Consider the following 16,129-nt stretch of genomic DNA (forward strand, 5'->3'; position numbering starts at 1 on the left):
GTTCGAGGTCTTTTGGTTAGTCCTCCATTTCCTAACACTGAAGAAACTTTTTCTGAGGTCAGACGTGAAGAAGCATGTCGTCGCGTCATGCTCACCACTCCAGAATTGCCCGCCGTTGAAAGCTCAACCCTTGTCTCAAAGTCTAACACACCGACATTTGGCCGATCCAATCCTGACCCTCGACCTATTTGTAAGGGGGACTGACTTTGGTGTGATCACTTTCAACGTAATGGTCACACTCACTCCACTTGTTGGGAAATTCATGGAAAACTACCAAACTGGACTCCTCGTCGCCAGAATGACAAAAATGCCTATCAGACTCGGACTGCGAGTGGTACCAATCTAAGCAGTCCTGCTGCCCCTTCATTTAGTCAGAATCAACTCGAACATTTGTACACGTTCCTCAGTCAATCCTTCATGAAACCCAAGTCTGGTCCCGAGTCTCAATGCATCCATTGCACATTCTGGTAATTTTTCTTCCGCTTTCCAAACACCATAGATCATCGATTCAGGCGCAACTGATCACATGACAGGTTTACCTCATTTGTTTGATTCTTATTGTCCTTGCTCTACTACCTCTAGTGTTAAGATTGCAGATGGTACTCACTCACCTATTGCAGGAATAGGCACCATAAAATTGTCTCTTTATTTACTTCTTAAATCAGTATTCCATGTTCCTTCATTAAAATGCAATTTAATCTCTTTTCACAAATTAAACTCTGATAAATACTGTCTTGCTAAATTTGTCTCCAATTCTTGTCAATTTCAGGATCTATCATCGGGGAGGATGATTGGCAGTGCTAGGATTCGTGATGGACTCTATTTCTTTCAGCATCCGCCGAAAGAGCAGCCTCCTTTCCATTGTTTGGCTTCAAATTCTATTTTTAATTATGTTTTTGATTCAAATTCTCGAACAATTATGTTATGGCATTGTCGACTTGGACATCCAAGTTTTTTATATTTAAAACACTTATTTCCGTCTTTGTTTATCAATAAAAAAGTTGCTGATTTTCAATGTGATATTTGCCAAATTGCTAAACATACTCATGTTTTTTTCCTCACAATCTATATACACCTTCCACCCCCTTCTCCCTGGTTCACAGTGACTTATGGGGTCCGTCGAAGGTCATTATTTTCTCTGGTAAGTGTTGGTTTATCACATTCATTGATGATCATACATGAATACCTTGGGTTTATCTACTTAGGCACAAATCTGAAACCTGCCTAGTCTTCCAAAATTTCCACAAAATGATCCAAACACAGTACCAAACGTCTATCCGGACACTTCGTACCGATAATGGTACTGAATATTTCAATTCCACCCTTGGTCCCTATCTTTTACTGAATGAGAATGTTCATCAAAGCTCATGTGTAGATACTCCGCAACAGAATGGAGTAGTCGAAAGAAAAAATCGCCATCTCTTAGAAGTAGCCCGTACCATGCATGTTCCAAAATATCTTTGGGGCGACGTCCTTACTGGCTACTTATCTCATTAATCACCTCCCCAGTAGGCCCCTTTTTGTTCCAAACACCATATTCCATTTTTCGGTCTCTCTACCATCACACTTCCACCAATACTCTCCCAGTTAGTTTTTGGCTGCACTGCCAATGTCCATGTGCACTCCCAACACAGAGTAAACTTGATCCTAGAGCAATAAAAACAGTTTTCCTAGGATATTCCCCTACATAGAAGGGCTACCGTTGTTACTGTCCCCTCACCAAGAAATCCTATGCCTCCAGGGATGTCACTTTTTTTTCGAAAATTCTCTTTATTTCACTCCCACCTCGCTTTAGGGGGAGCACATCCATCACGAGCAAGAAGCTCAGTGGTCGTGGGGTTTAGAATTACCCCTAGACACTTCATTTCCTTCAGAGCCAGAAATCACTCTTGCTTCTCAAGATCATCCATCTTTTCCTGCATCTCAAAATCATCCATCTTCTCCTGCTTCTCAAGATCAAGAGATACAAAAAGAAACACGGGTATATACCAGAAAAGAGAAATAAACAAATAACGAATCCTTGTCACAGTCAAGAACCCAATCTGGTGATAGAACCACTTCCCTCAGATGATCCAGGTAAACTTCCCTCAAACACTCAGTCAGATCTAGATATTCCTACATTAAGGAAAGGAACTAGATCCTATACCCAACACCCTATTTCAAAATTGATTTCTTATGCCAAATTATCATCTCTGTTTAGAGCTTTTACCTATAGTCTGTTAGATGTTGTGATTCCCAGGAATATCAATAAAGCACTTGGTTCTCCTCAATGGAAGACGATAGTTCTTGAAGAGATAAAAGTACTTGAGCAGAATGAAACTTGGAGATTAGAGGAGTTACCACTTGACAAGAAAGTAATAGGGTGCAAATGGGTATTCACGGTCAAATACAATGCAAATGGATCTATTGAAAGGTACAAAGCACGGTTAGTTGCCAAAGGTTTTACTCAAACCTACAGAATTGACTACATTGAAACCTTCGCTCCAGTTGCCAAACTCAATACTATCAGAGTATTGCTCTCGCTAGCTGTCAACTTGGATTGGGAGTTGCATTAACTTGATGTAAAAATTGCATTCTTGAATGGAGAATTGGAAGAAGTGTACATGAGTCAACCTCTGGGTTTTGAAGAATCTCCCAATACAACCAGAGTTTGCAAGCTAAACAAATCTCTCTATGGTCTAAAACAATCTCCTCGAGCATGGTTCAATCAGTTCCTGAAAGTAGTCAAGAGACTCGGATACATTCTAGGCCAAATAGACTATACCCTCTTCATCAAACATTCAGAAATAGGAAAAATGTAAATACTGATTGTGTATGTTGATGATATCATTGTCACAGGCAACCATACTGAAGAGATGATTTTGATCAAAGAAATGTTGGCAACAGAGTTCGAATTCAAGGATTTGGGTGCACTCAGGTATTTTTTGGGAATGAAATTTGCTATGTGCAAAAGAAGGATTTTGTAGTGACATGAGGAAATCTCCTATATATATATTTATATATAGATATACTGCCCATAATAAAAACAGAAACTAAACAAACAATAGGTAATGGATAAACTTCCTTTTATGGAGAATAAGCACACATGATCTTAGGTGGTATTCGAGAGACCACCCACTATCCATACACACTGAAATCTTAATCAGGTATACCCATACACACAAAATCCTTACTATTTATACACCCAACATCAGCCCATTCCTATTCCCAAACTGAAACTGAACATACCCAAACTGAAACTGAAACACACTTGACTAATATTAATCATAGCAATAATAACCATCCATTCCCATTCTGTAACCACAGAATGTTAATGATGTTTCTTCGCCTAACATAAGTAATGTGAATAGGTGGCCTAATAGATTTATGTATCTCAAAGAAAATACACTCTTGATCTTTTAAATGAAACAGGAATGCTTGGCAGTAAACCCAGCAAAACTCCAATCGAGCTCGGAGACAAGAAAAAAATGTTTGAAGGATGTTCAGTTGACAAAGGAAGGTACCAGCAACTAGTAGGGAAGCTTATCTACCTCTCACATACCAAACTTGATGTTGCCTTTGCGGCAAGTCTAGTCAGTGAATATATGCATGGTCCATGTCAATGACATTTCAATGCAGTATGCAGAATTCTTAGGTATCTCAAGTAGGCACCAGGAAAAGGTCTTTTCTTCAAAAAGACAACCGAGAGGAAAGTTGAAGTATTCACAGATGTAGATTGAGCTGGGTCAGTTGATGATAGAAAGTCTACATCTGGGCATTTCACAATTGTATGGGGAAATGTAGTAACATGGCGAAGTAAAAATCAAACATTTGTTGCAAGAAGTAGTGCAGAAGCCGAGTATAGAGCCATCGCCCATGGAGTGTGCGAAGCAATATGGATCAAACGCCTATTATGGGAATTGAAGATTGAATATGAAGCCCACATTCAGCTCTACTGTGATAATCAATCTACCATTAGTCTGCACATAACCCTATACATCAGGACACAACTAAACACGTCGAAGTGGACCGTCACTTTCTTAAAGAAAAGATTGATGGAGGAACTATCAGCATCAAATATGTACAGATAGATCAACAATTGGTTGATATCCTCACAAAAGGAGTTATCCGAACGAGTGTTTGATTTTCTAGTAAACAAGCTTGTACTCGTCAATATTTACAGTCCAACTTGAGTAGGAGTGTTGACAGATAAGCGAAAATCAAATCCCACGATTTGGTTGTAGCTGTAAATTAGTAGTTTTCTTATTTAGATGATTTGTAGCTATCTTTGTGATTTGTTGTTGACTCTGTAATTAAGATGATTAGGTGTGTAAACTGTATAAATAGGGTTGTGCTTACCGATTGTATATACAGAAAAGAAGAAATAAAATTTCTCTTACAAATTTCTATACCAAGTAATCAACCTTGGTCTTTGTTACTTTTGGTTTTAATTTCCTGGACTTCTATCATGGTTACTTATTTAAAAGTCTCGTCCATCTGTGCTTATAAATGTGCCATAACGGTATTGGATTGGTGCTATGTATTCTCATTTATTTTTGAATCAGCAGTGTGTTTCCATTTCTCCCTAGATATATTTTTTTGTGCAACATAAAGTATGAGAAATTGTCATTATTTTTTGTATCCTTCTTCGCCTTACGCATACCAAATAAAAGTTCCTACATTTCCTCACTTATTAAGTTTATGAATTGCCCTTTGGTGAAAGCTTGCTGCATGCTCCTTCTGTCACACTCTCACTTGTAAAATCTCAGCTGTGTGTAAATGTTGGTTTTGGTCTTTATATTGCTTCTTAAACTCATGGATATTTTCTTTACTTATTAATTAGTTATATATTTTGAATGATGGCATATTATGCATCTCGGGTCTGTCATTTTCTTTTAATGTAGTATGTATGAAAACCATTAACTTTGGCTATTAAGCATATTCATGGTACTCTAACCCTTGTTTTTAAGAAGATGAAGCACAGTCAAGTGTATAGTTTTTAGTTATTGTTTTATCTTTTGAATATACTGCAGGAAATATTGTAAGGTTAGGAAATGGACGCTGGATTTATTAGGTGGTAAAGATCAAATAGCTTTAATTAGAGCCTCAGGAAGTATTAGTCGCGTACGGGGTCCTTTAAGCTCTCCTGGTTCAGGAATTGTCGGGGAGCAATTGATTGAGAAGATTCGTACTGTGAGAGGTACTTTGATCTTATGTTAGGTCATTTGTTTGATCTTCAAATTTCCTTATTGTTAATGTATGTATGCCTTTTATCTTTAAAAGAAATGGATGACTGTGTAGTATGCTTTTATTTATTTATCTATTCTTTCTAAATGTTGAAAACACATTAATATACTATTGCTTGCATTGTCTTTAGTACTGGTTATTGTAATATGCATGTATGTATTTATTTAGGGAAATTTCACTATTTATATCTAATAATGCCTAATATTACCAAAAAATCCTACCACTATTAATCTTTTCAATTTGATGCTAAACATTCCTATCATACCCAAAATACCCCTCACATTATATCAAGAATCCTAAAATCTTATCTTCCTCTCTCTTTCATTCTCACGAAATCCTCCCTAACACCTCCAGATTTGTATGATTTTCTTGTCGAAATTGTTGCAAGTCATCTCCATTGTCTCTGTGAAATCACTTATATCAAAGGCAACATTCATTATGAGGGTTTTTGGAGGAGAAAAACCATGGGTAATAAATTTTTTTATTTTATGTATTGGGTATTATTTATTTAAATATTTTTGGTTATATTGAATAGATTTGAGTCTATATTGGTGTGTTATTTTTGGGTTTTTTAGAGATATTCTGCGATTTACGTTTTTCTGGGTTTCCTGCAACTTTTTTGCTCGATAGGAGCTCGATGTCGGTTCGATAAGGGCTCGATGGTATGTAGAAGAAGGTTCTTTATGAGCTCGATGCTGCTCGATATAGTTCGATTATAGCTCGATAGTTTTAGGTTTTGTTGCTCAATTGTGCTCGATGGAAACTCGATAAGGGTTCAATTGGACTCTAGAATATTTCGTGTAGTTGTTTTCTCGATATGTGCTCGATAGAGTTCGACGGAGGTTTTATGTTCGGTTTAAGAAATGGTAGCTCGATACTAACTCGATAAGAGCTCGATTATGGGCTCAATGGTGTTCGATGACAACTCGATAAGGGTTCGATTGGACCGTAGAGTATTTAGTGTAGTTGTTTTTTTGATAGGAGCTCGATAGGGTTCGATAAAGGTTTTGGTTAGGTTTTATGTTCGGTTTAAGAAATGGCAGCTCGATACTAACTCGATAAGAGCTCGATTATGGGCTCGATGGTAACTCGATAGTGTTCGATTATAGCTCGATAAAGCTCGATAATGTACTTTTTCATGAATTTCTAAAAAATTGATAGTATTCTTGACAATTTCAATGGTTTTTTTTTCCAACACAGGTTCCATTGTCTACGTTTTTGTTTCCTATAATGGTGTTTGAGAATTACAAGGGAATAAGTAGATTTTCAAGGACCCTCAATGCATGGTGAAACCGATGGAGGATATTGTAACGTACTTGCAACTTCTTGACATATTGCACAAGGAACTTAAAGTTGATAAACAGATGTATGGGTTGAAATTGGAGGTTCCTTACACATGCGGCGACCAACCGTTTACACCCGTTCATGTTGAAAGTGATCTTGGTATCCGTGCATTCTTAGGGGTAACATCTAAAGAAAGGTTGGCCTTGTGTGTCACTCCTGTTAAAAAGATTGTCATTGCAGATCTATATTCCACTCCTGGACCTGAGGGAACAGCCAGTACTTTGGGATGTCCTATTGGTGACTTGAGGGACAACCAATATGAGTACAACCCCTATGTGAATGACGATCTAGTAGCTGAATATAATGAGGACTTAGGATACAATTCAGTGAATGACGATCCAATAGCTGAACATTTGCAAGTGAACAAGCACAAGAACAGCCGCAGACCCCTTGAACCTTTGAACTTTCCCCTTGGACGACCATTTAAAAATATTGAGAAAGAAGTGGAGGAAAGACAACCACGAATCCACCTTCTCCAGAGATCGCCAAACCCTTTCTTTTTCATAACTAAATCAAGGAATCCCCAATCCACGCAATCATAAGCCTTAGTGAAAATCAATTTTGAAAACCCAACGCTTCCTACCCTTGCTCCCGTACTCCTCTACTGCCTCATTTGCGATCAAAACTGTATCCAAAATTTGCCTACCTTCTACAAAAGCTCCTTGTGATTCCGCAATTGTGTCCGAAAGAACCCCCTAAGTCTATAAGCCAACACCTTTGATATTACTTTGTAAAGACTAGTCACCACGCTAATAGGCCTATAATCCCTCACGCGACAACTATTTAATTTCTTAGGAATAAGACAAATGAACGTTTCATTGGTACTTCCATGAATGATTCCGTCGTTGAAAAAACCTTGAAAGACTGCGAGAAGATCATTTTTGACAACATCCCAATTATTTTGATACACAGCCATGGAGAACCCATCCGGGGACTTAGATCCATCACATGTGAAAACCGCTTGTTTGATTTCATCTTCCTCGAAAGGCCGCTCTAAAAAGGAAGCCATAACTGCTGAGATCGGTGACCACGAAATGCCCTCCACTCCAATCCATTCTCTGGGGACCGCTGAATACAAAGCAGAATAGAAACCCAAAATAGCCTTTTCAATATCCTCATCTTCAACCCAAACAGTACCATCTTCTTCCTCAATCCTAGAGATAAAGTTCCTCGCTTTCCGCGCACTGAGGATACTATGGAAAAGTTTGGAATTAGCATCCCCTTTCTTGGCCCATTGACACTTCACTTTAAACCAAACACTCCTTTCCTCCTCAAAGACAATCTGCTGCCATTCTTCCTTTACCTTAGAATGCTATATTCGAAAATGGTCGTTCCACGATCCCCCCTCTTCTAATCTGACTAAATCAAGCAACCTTCTTTCGAGCACAATTTTTTGCACTTTCCTAGCCGCAAAGACCTGCCGACTCCACTTCTTTATTTTATCTCGAACCATTGCAAGCTTAGACATAAAGTGACAACCCAGCCAACCATGCACTTTAGGCGACTCCCACCACTGCTTGAAATAGCTAGAGAACTCCCTATGCTCCAGCCAAGAATTGTCAAAGCGGAAAGGAGCAGGACCCCACGGAGGAGGGCTCGTGTCTAACACCACCGGACTATGATTAGAAACTATTCGAACCATAACTTCCTGGCGAACGAAGGAGTATAGTCCTGACCAAGGAGTATGTAGGAATCTATCCAGTCTACTGCAAACAGGCTTAAGTCTAAAATTTGACCACGTGAACCGCCCATTTTGCAGTTTAGGGTCAACCAACTTTAACTCTCTAATCAAAGCATCAAACTTCTTCATACTCCTTGTATTTGACTTGCTATTCAGTTTCTCATCAACCCTCCTAACCACATTAAAATCTACCCCAACGCATCAATTATTACCACAAATAGCACTCAAACCAGCTAATTCATTCCAAAAACTGTCTCTCTTACCATTCACTACCGGTCCATAAACACCTGAGAGCCACCACGGTTCCTTCCCTTCAGCCTTCAAGAAGATAGAAACGGATGAATCCCCAACTAACGAATCAATAACGGAAACACTCCTTGTATCCCAGACCACCAAAGTACCTCTTGATCGACCAATCGCCTCCTGAAGAATCCAACCTTTAAACCTAGATCTCCAAATACTTCCAATGAACCTCCTATCTATAGACGCCTTTTTAATCTCTTGAAGAATAATAATATCTGGATTAACTTTGCATATTAACTCCTTAATCGCTTTACGTTTTTCTTTGGAACCACAACCCCTCACATTCCAAGAAAGAATCTTCATAAGTCAAAATTATACCCCCCAACATTCCTCTTTCTTTTGTCATAGTTGACATTAAAGCTGAGCTTCCGTAATTCGCGATGACTTTTCTGAGAAAAACTTACAGAACCCCCTTTATCTACCTCTTCCAAGACACAAGGTATGACCGAGATACCTAGAGAATGCATGGAATTAATAAGTCTAAGAGACTCAGACAAACTCTTGTCCTCCATTCCCGCGGAGATGCCCAAAGCTGCTGAATTGTCCTGTGTAGTCTCTTCCACCAGTACCTCATTCATGTTCTCCTGAGTAGAGCCTTCCTCCAGTACCTCATCCTTGACCTCAGCGCCAAGCAAGTAATCTTCTTTCCTAATATTTTCCTCCCACAAACTTCTAATTTGTAATCCTATATCATCCCCGTTCACATTTCCATCATCGGAAAGAACATCGATAAATCCTTCTTTTGAGCTTCCAGATTCAAGATTTTCAACCACTGGATAAATAAAATTATCCTCCTCCAAAACAGGGTCAAAGAAAGACATGGCCCCTCCCTCCTCCTCTTCTGAGACAGGACTTACTGTGCTCCTTTGAGAAGTCTTGCGGGAATACACCTTCCAGCCATTCAAGTATGCTTCAAGTTGTGATTCATTGTCCTTTGTGCTTTTCGACAAGACACAATGTTTACTAGACTGGATCTTCCTGAACAAATCATTCTAGAAATTAATTTGTCCATGAGAGAATCTACCCCTTCCCAATGGATTAAATCCTCGATGGAGTCTAATACAGTCAGAAAAAAGAGGCCCAGCGACAATTTCGTGGCCTAGAAAATTAAAACCCAACCTTGGATTGAAGAGAGCCCTTATCCTTAAATCAACTTTGAACAAACAAGGCCCATCAGCCTTAAAAATTGAGATCCAGCCCAATGCCTTGGTCAAGAAAGAAACTTTTAAACCCTCCAACTGCCACGTGAAAAAGGAGATCTCTTCCTTTTTTAAAACTGAACACGTGTCTTGCTTTTTTGAAATTTTAAAAGATAAGTCTGACTTTAATCTTTTAAAAATCTCCTTTAATGGCATGCACCAGTTACGTGAACCCTGGGAATCTGCCAGGAGAGGCGCTTCTAACTGCTCTGCATTAAAAGCTCCCAGATCGCCGCCAGCCACTGTAACTCCTCCCCTACCACCAGCGGCTTCCTCCCTAGACTCCATTCTTCCACGACTGAAGCCCTTTGAGACCTTCGCAATGAGCTTCGCTGGACATTTCTGACCACTGAAAGACTTCGATTGGATTATCCTCATCCACACTAGTCTAGAATGCTTAGGACGCTTCCCTTCAACGTGAAGGCTTCTAAACAGTCGCAGGGATATAGTTTCCCCATCAACCGGAACTGTAATGCAGCTGGGAATGAAGCCAAAGTCATCCCCAACCAATTTGAGGCAAGCACGGCAGTGATTCTTCCCTTTTAAAGTATCTCCATCCATTTCTAACAACCCTCCACAGATTGTACCAACCATCTCAAAAACCTGAAAGTTCCACAAATTCAGAGGAATTCCTTCAACATCGATCCACTCATATTTACATGATATTTTCCTTTCCATCGATTGACTTGCCCAACACCATTTGACAAAAGAAACTGAAGTGAGTCCAGGAATGTTGACCGATCCACAGGAGACCAAATTCTTCTGCCCGTTCTTGTTCACTCTGGTAGCAAATGTTCTGGGAAGAATGATTGATACGGCTAAAAGTAATTCAGCTTTTAGAGGTTTTTCAGTAGGAAAGGATAATGTGGATGTCAGTCATCTTCAGTTTGCCGATGACACGATATTTTTTGTGAACGATGAGGAGTCTTTGGTTGTACTTTTGGATATCCTTAAGGTATTCAGTGTGGTGTCTGGTTTATCTATCAATCTGCAGAAATGTCAATTGTTGGTAATTAATTTGAATGAGGAGATCGTGGAACGGCAAGCTAAAGAGATAGGTTGTGAGGTAGGTCAATGGCCAATTCAGTATTTGGGTCTTCCTTTGGGAGATTCTCCTCGTTCCAAGGGTTTTTGGGAGCCTGTTATCTCGAATTGTGCTAATCGTTTGGATTCTTGGAAGAGCGCTTTTTTGTCTAGAGGTGGCAGATTGACTTTTATTCAATTGGTTTTGTCTTCAATCCCCGTTTATTATTTGTCATTGTTCTGTATCCCTGAGAGTGTGGTGGGGATTATTGAAAAGCTAATGCGGGATTTCTTGTGGGAAGGGGCGGAACATTCAAGGGCTGACCACTTGGTATCTTGGAACGAAGTTTGTAAATCACGTAGTCATGGGGGCTTGGGTATTGGAAATTTAGCGTTGCGGAACAAGGCTTTTCTTTTCAAGTGGTTGTGGCAGTTTCCTATGGAGAGTACTTCTTTGTGGCATAGGGTAGTCAGAAGCAGATATGGGAGTGATGGGGGCCATTGGGACACTAATGTTGGAGGAAGATTTTCGGCTCGTGGCCCTTGGAAAGACATCTCGTCTTTGTATGAGGAGTATAGAAGCTTGGTCTATTTTAAAGTAGGAAGGGGAGACAGGATTCGGTTTTGGGAGGATGTTTGGATTGGTGATTCATCTTTCAAACTGAAATACCCAGATTTGTTCAGGGTATTGGAGGCCAAGAATTATTTGATTAAGGACTTGGTAGTGGGGGAGGAGATCAACAGTTCGGAAGGCCTTTGTTTGGACTTTAGATTCAGAAGGAATATTTTTGATTGGGAGATTCCAAGTTTGGTTGAGCTGTTAAATTTGATTCAGTTTGTAGATTTACCCCAGATTTTGGAGGATAAGAGGATATGGATTCCAGATTCTAGTGGACTTTTCAATTGCAAGACTGCCTTTCAAACTTTGTCCTGTGCTAATTTAGGTCTAGAGTTACCTTGGGCTAAGAGGTTATGGAAGAGTGTGGTCCCTTACAAAGTGAAAGTGTTTGGCTGGCTGTTATTTTCGAATAAATTAAGTGTCTTCGACATTTTGCAGAGAAGAAGACCTTTTCAATATTTGTCACCAAGTTGGTGTGTTTGCTGTAAAAACAATGGTGAATCAATTACCCATCTTTTCCTTGAATGCTCTTTCTCCACGGCTTTGTGGAGTAAAGTGTTAAAAGAGTTTGGGGTATCTTGGTGTATGCCTTCTTCGTGTTCGCAACTGTTCTTGTGTCAACTAGAGGGAGAGAAGAGAATGGCTCGTCTTTGGCAAAGTACCGTGCTGACAACTTTCTGGGTTATTTGGTTGGAAAGAAATAGCAAGATCTTTGATGAGTTCTCTTGTTCTGTTGATTCCCTTTGGGATAAAATTAGATTCTGGGTGGCTACCTGGGTATATAGGTCGAAAGGATTTGAGGATGTTTTCTTTTTGGATCTTTGTAGGGAATGGAAGTATTTGTGGTCTTAATCTTTCTTGTTCTGGTTTTTTCTAGGGCTTTGTTTTTGTCTTATTTTTGTTTCCACGGTATTTCTTCGCCAAAAGTGAGGGTTATTATTGATTTTGAGAGGAGGTCTTTCTGACCTCTGACTCTTCTTTTCAAAAAAAAAAAAACAAGCACAAGAACAGCCAATACGTCCTATTGTATGGGCGAACCCACCAAGTCAAGGACGTCGAACACCTGGCACCAGCTCTAGTCGTCCTGGTGGAATAGAATATAACTATACAGGGAACGTTCCAATATGTTAATCAGAAGATCACAGAAAATGGAGTGCTCCCATGTTTACAAAAGAAGATATCACGGCTTTTAGTCGTTCTGAATCACCCTCATCCGGTGTACCGTTGGGAGAATTACACCTTGGGAAGAATTTTGAGAACAAGATAGAATTGAAAACCAAAGCAGCTCTCTTCGCAATGAAGAATAATTTTGAGTTTATGGTTAAGAAGTTTGGTACTGATGTGTTGTATATGACCTGCAAGGATCCTGATTGTGGTTGGAGAATAAAAGAGAAAAAAGTTGCGCGATCGGAGATGTTTGAGGTCACTGTTTATAATAGTGTACATACTTGCTCACTAGAATTGCGACAGAAAGACCACCGTCAAGCAGCACCTTCGGTCATTGGGAACCTTATCAAGAACAAATATGTTACTGAGGGCACTAGCTACCCAACAAACAGCATAAAGGAGGATATTAAGAATAATTTTGGGATCGATATGAGTTATATGAAGGCTTGGAGATGCAAAGAGAAGACACTCAGTAATGTTAGAGGACACTTGAAGAATCGTACTCCAAGTTACCTTCTTACTTGTACATGCTGCAGCAAAAGAATCCAGGTACAATAACTAATTTTGTCATAGATGACGGTCGTTTTCTTTACTGTTTCTTCTCGCTTGGAGTTTGTAGAAGGGGTTTTACATCATGTCGTCCTGTTATATGTGTGGACGACACTTTTTTGAAGTCAAGGTACGGTGGCCACATGTTGTGTGCTGTCGCATTGGATGCGAATAATCACATTTATCCAATTGCGTTGGCGATTGTTGATAGTGAGAATTATGCTTCTTAGAAGTATTTCATGATGAAATTGAAGGAAGCCATTGGAGTTGTTGATAATCTGGCTTTTGTATCAGACAGACATGTTAGCATTATTCATGCTCTTGAGTTGGTCTTCCCCGATGCCTACCACGTCGCATGCTACCATCACATAAATATGAATGTAATCGCTAAGTTCAAGACTGATCACTGTCACAATGAGATGTGGAATGCAGCATGTGCATTTCGGAAGTCAAAATTTCACAAGTTCTTCAACAATATAAAGCAAATGGATCCTGCCATAGCTCAATATCTCGAGGGTATTGACTTCGTTAAGTGGACTCGTGCTTACTTTCCTGGGAATCGATACAATGTAATGACAAACAACTACGCTGAAAGTTTCAACAACAAAACCAGAGATGTAAGAACCTTGTCAGTCACTACTTTTGTGGAATTCATTCGTTTCACAATTCAGTCATGGTTTACTGCGCGTAATGAAGAGGTGGAGAAGTGCACATCCAAATTAGCAACAATATATATGAGAAAGATGTCTTAGGCATTGCTGATGAAGCAAGGTACTGGAAAGTCCATCCTCTTGGACAGTTCGAATTTCATGTGGTAGACCCAAAAGGTGATGGTGAGGTGAATTTGTTGACCAAATCATGCTCCTGTGGCCAGTTTCAAATAATGGGTTACCCTTATATTCATGGTGTGGTTGCGGCCATCCTGCGCGATGTCAACATTTACTCACTGTGTTCCTCATATTACACAACTGAGATGTGGAAGGAATCTTACAAAAAAACAATTTACTGGTAGATAATTCCTGCAATCAAACAGTTCCAGCAAAAGAAACAACCCAGAATACAGTAGAAATGCACAGAATGGTCGAAATGTAATGAAATTGCATTAAGTCTCAATAGGACACTAGGAATTCGAGAGCCTAGCCTCTCCCAAGTTTCTGGTTACACAATCCACACCTTATACATGTCATGTTCTCTCCTTATATTCTAGTTCCCAGCTTGGAATCCTGCACCTCCCCTCACCATAATTTCCCTCATATAACTAACTATTCGCTGCCCCTCATCCCAGCTTTGTTCCCATGTTTCCTAGCATAAACAAAAGTTATTGGTGGCCTATCAATACCCCTCGCTAGAAGTTTCACCTTGTCCTCAAGGTGAAAGTGAGGAAACTGGTCTTGAATCACCGAAAAATCTTCCCAAGTGGCTTCAAAATCTGGCAAATTACTCCACTTGATGAGCGCTTGCGGGGACTCCGTATGTGTGCCTGGCCGAACCTCCAAGAGCTCCTCCGGCTCCAGCAGCCACTCCAAATCAGCCGTTAATCCAGGAGGAATTGAGCTAGCCTGCTGATTGGGTCCCAATGCCCTCCTAAGTACTGAAACGTGAAAATTTTATCTCTATCCGACACAATGGATCTTGGGATCCCATGAAGTTTGACCACTTCCTTGAAAAAAACAGCCGCCATCGATGCTGCTGAATATGGGTGTCTCAAGTGAATAAAATGACCATACTTGCTCAACCTATCCACCACCACAAGAATAGAGTCAAACCCATTCGACAATGGCAACCCCTCTATGAAATCCATTGAAATGTCCTCCCAAACTTGTTCCGGAATGGGTAATGGTTGCAATAAACCCGCTGGCGATTGAGCTAAATATTTGTTTTGTTGGCATACCGCACACTCCAATACGTATTTCTGCACATCCTTTTTCATTCCCTTCCAATATAGATCCGCCGCCAACCTTTGGAATGTTTTAAAGACCCCCGAATGCCCACCTATCTTGCTGCCATGATACTCATTTAATAACAGTGGAATAAAAGGGGACGAAGATGGTAAGACCAACTTGCCCCCAAACTTGAGACAACCTTGTACCCATGAAAACCCACCACACGACTTGCCCATTGACAGCTCCTCAATCACCTTAGCTAAAAAAGGATCTGTGGCTATGTGTGCTTGTAAATCCGGTATGGAAATAAGATGTGGGACTGAGATGGCAGCAAGAGTAACGTCCCCTTGTAATCTAGATAAGGCATCCGCCGCCTTGTTTTCCAAACCCGGACGGTATTGGATCTCAAAATCGTACCCAAGGAGCTTGGTGAGCCATTTTTGGTGCTCCAAAGCCACAAGCCGCTGCTCTAACAGAAACTTCAAACTCTTTTGATCCGTTCGCACCACAAACCTCCTCCCAAGTAAACAAGGACGCCATTTAAGTATAGCCAACACGATAGCCATCAATTCCCTCTCATAGACTGATTTAAGACGGTCCCTAGCGGATAATACATGACTGTAAAAAGCGATTGGCCTCCCATTTTGCATCAATACCGCCCCCAATCCACTGCCCGAAGCATCGGCTTCCACCACAAATGGTGCAGAAAAATTTGGCGGCGCCAAAACCGGGGTCGAACACATGGCTTTCTTCAGCTGGAAAAACGCCTCTTGTGCCTCTATTGTCCACCCAAAAGCGTCTTTTTTCAGCTGGTCCGTCAATGGCTTTGCTATCCGTCCATAACCTTGCACAAACTTCCGATAATAACCTGTTAAACCCAAGAATCCCCGCAGCTCCCTAATATTTTTTGGAATGGGCCAATCCTCCATAGCTGCCAACTTATTTGGGTCCGCTGCCACGCCGTTTCCTGAAATTACATGACCCAAATATTCCACCTGTTTTTGAGCAAATAAACACTTCTTTTGGTTGGCATAAAGTGTATGTTGCTGCAGTCTCTCCAAAACTAAAGAAAGGTGGTGAGCATAGTCCTCCATGGAAGAGCTGTAAACCAAAATATCGTCAAAAAAAACCAGCA

General features: G+C 40.3%; 1 protein-coding gene across 6 annotated transcripts in view; it reads left to right on the plus strand.

Annotated features, from left to right (window-relative positions):
- Positions 1 to 16,129, plus strand: part of LOC133830764 (serine protease SPPA, chloroplastic) — a 77,512-nt gene that overhangs the window by 9,190 nt on the left and 52,193 nt on the right. For 4 of the 6 annotated variants that reach the window (XM_062260831.1, XM_062260832.1, XM_062260827.1 and 1 more), the window contains exons 7-8: positions 5,013 to 5,179; positions 5,581 to 5,694. In XM_062260831.1, coding sequence (XP_062116815.1) covers positions 5,013 to 5,179; positions 5,581 to 5,694 — 281 coding nt within the window. The remainder of the gene's footprint in view (positions 1 to 5,012; positions 5,180 to 5,580; positions 5,695 to 16,129) is intronic. The other 2 variants (XM_062260829.1, XM_062260830.1) reach the window with 1 other exon arrangement.

The sequence above is a fragment of the Humulus lupulus genome, chromosome 4 (assembly GCF_963169125.1).
Source record: "Humulus lupulus chromosome 4, drHumLupu1.1, whole genome shotgun sequence".
Classification (NCBI taxonomy): Eukaryota; Viridiplantae; Streptophyta; class Magnoliopsida; order Rosales; family Cannabaceae; genus Humulus; species Humulus lupulus.